Raw genomic sequence first — 2,800 nt, forward strand, 5'->3', positions numbered from 1 at the left:
GCTCCATAGGAAATGAATGGAGAGCGAGCGACGTCGCCTCCCGTGTGTCGAGCCCTTTTGGGGGGGGGTCCATGAAAATGTATTAAAGGTTTACTCAAAGCTATGCACTGTCCAGCCATTTGAAGAACATTTTACTAAGTTCTCTGGATTAATAAAACATAAAATCAGTATTTTATGAAAGTAGAACACTGAAAACCAGACTTTAACCTGCACTTTCTCTGGGATCATAACTGAAACTTCCTTTATCCTTATTTTATTTTCTATTCTAACACTGAGCATCAATGGTTAGTCCTGACTGCATCATGATACTTTTATCACAAAATATCCTCTACACCATWTAACCTCCTACAAACAGCTGAGAAACCAGAACAAATTACCTCCATAAACTTGAGTAACCAGTGATTATTCTACAGACTAAATCAACTACACTCTGATAAAAAAAGTTTTAAAATATTGTTTTTACTCTCTCGTATGTGGCGCCCCCTCGATGGACGGCGCCCTCAGCATTTGCCTACACTGCCTACGCCACGGGCCGGCCCTGCAGAGAGGCAATCGATGGCGGAGGGGAAATAAAAAAAGAAAAGAAACAAAACGAGGCAGGCAAACAGAAAAGGACTGGACGTGTTTTTGTGCCTTTTTTTTTTTACACAAACCGACAAATCATCCTGATTTCGCTCCCAGCAGTTATTGATGAGGATGAYGATGAGGAGGGTGGATATGATGAGCTCAGCAGCTGAGTGTAAAAGAGTGTGTGCGTGCACGTGACAAGAGCACAGCTCGTCTGAAAGTGACGTGATGAAAGAGAAACGCTTCATGATCATGCAGATGGTTAGTGACGCCAGAAAAGATACGTTGATATTTACATATAAACTTCTTTTTTTCTTTTAAATGCTAAATACACATCCTCCTGTTTCATTATTATTATTATCATTATTATTGTTTTATTGATATCTTATTATTCACCATCCAGCCCCCAGAGAATGCTGATATATTATTGATTATTATTACTATCCATAACTAGTCTTTGTACAGCCTGGAGGAGCAGAGGGGCTGCCGGCTTGCTGCTCGTCCACGACACGGTACAGTTCGCCCGCGGTGGTCTTAAACGACGCCGAGGAATGAGGCGAGGACCGAAGCGTCATTCTCTGGTTGGCCGAGCAGAGCGAGAGGTCAGAGCCAGCTTCCAGCAGATACCGGTGTGTGTGTGTGTGCGTGTGTAGGTTGTGTTGATGTCGTCGTGTACATGTGTGCGTCTGTCTTTGAGCAGCAAAGGGACGGAAGGCACAAAAGAAACCTTTCCTCTCACCTTTGACCCTGGTCTCTGCACGGCCAACCAGGACGCGCTCCGTCTGAGCTTCTCCGCTTCCTCTTCGCCCTTCCTCCTCTTCCTCCTCCTCCTCCTCTTTTAGGCCTTTTTTTCACGTGTTTGTTGCAGAACACAGATTAGGAGAATGTTTTTGCTTTTCTTACAAAATAATCATATCGTTACATACAGAACAAGAAAATCTGCAGAATATTAATAACAACAGKTACTTTAAAAACATCTGTGTGTACGTGAACTTTTTTTTCTGAATATATTTGATTTTTTTTGTCCTCTTTTTTTTGTTGTCCCCCATTTCATTGAAAACAAAGTCCCCAGAGAGAAAGGCGAGGGATGAGGAGATAAGGAGGGGAAGGGGAGGATGAGGAGAATGAGGAGGAGGAGGAAGGGGGGAGGGCTTCAGAGTATCTTTCTCTCTTCTCGTTTCTCCCCCCGCCCTGGGGGAGGGGGTGTGCTGCGTGTCTCTCTTCGGCATCCGAGTGTTACGCGTAAAACTCCTCCTGCTTGTCTGGTTTCTGGTAGGTGACGGTGGCCTGTTTGGGTTCCTCCAGCGTGTAGCTGCCCTCGTCCTTCTTCTTCATCCGGTACACCAGCAGCATCACCAGGAAGGCGGCGAACAGGGCGCCCACCACGCCTCCAACTATCACAGCTGGAGCGGGGAGAGAAAACAGGTCGTTAATAATCGCCGGGAAAAACCAAACCTTAAAGCCCACAACACTATCACCTCGCTGCTACGTGAGAAACCGATGAGCCTCGGCAAAAGCCAACACACACACACACACACACACACGCGCGCGCTCCGCGCTGGCAGCAGCTCGGTGCTACATCACAGCCCTGCGGAGCCGCGTCGTCCTTTAAGACGGCGAGGCTGAGCTTTCTTTTTTTTTTCTCCCCCCATCCTCGCATCACTAATGAACCCACGCTGCGAGCGAGAGATTAGTGTTTGGTTATCAAAATGGTCAGAAACTCCCTTGTTAGCGGTAATTTGAATTGATGCCAGAGCTGCAAACAAACTGCTACTTTCCAGAGTGATTAAAAATCACTTTGATGATATTCAGCGAGCGGTGAGAGTTTGTTTATCCCTCTGCTGCCGTCGCGATACAGGGAGACGTAAAGTCTGCCTCTCACCTTGGGCGACCTTTTATAAGACATCTTTTAAGGCATAAAATCTAGTCTAACATAACATTCATAAAATAGATTTTAGACACATTAGCAGCAAAAGATTAATGTTTGATTAAAACTTGTACCTAACTTGTTTTGTTTTCTTGCATTAAGAGGTTTTAAACAGACTTTAGTGTTTTAAAGTGCCTGTGACATTCATGTTCTACAAATACAAGAAGTAAACAAAACATCTTTATATTTAAATAAACTTTGCATAATTCACATGATTTTACCCATTTTTCTCATTTTTTCATTCATTTCATTAAAACAACATAAATTCAATATAATTAAAATACAAATCATAAATAAATGAAAGGC

At 43.8% G+C, this 2,800-nt stretch overlaps 1 protein-coding gene across 1 annotated transcript in view; it reads right to left on the minus strand.

The window, feature by feature from the left end:
- Nucleotides 1–634: 634 nt before the first annotated feature.
- Nucleotides 635–2,800, minus strand: part of sdc3 (syndecan 3) — a gene marked incomplete at its 5' end in the record, with an annotated part of 48,781 nt that continues 46,615 nt past the window's right edge. The window contains 1 exon segment of the mRNA XM_014005690.1: nucleotides 635–1,970. Within this exon segment, the coding sequence (XP_013861144.1) occupies nucleotides 1,804–1,970 (167 nt within the window). The 3' untranslated portion in view covers nucleotides 635–1,803.

This window comes from Austrofundulus limnaeus, unplaced genomic scaffold, assembly GCF_001266775.1.
Source record: "Austrofundulus limnaeus strain Quisiro unplaced genomic scaffold, Austrofundulus_limnaeus-1.0 Scaffold32, whole genome shotgun sequence".
Taxonomy (NCBI): domain Eukaryota; kingdom Metazoa; phylum Chordata; class Actinopteri; order Cyprinodontiformes; family Rivulidae; genus Austrofundulus; species Austrofundulus limnaeus.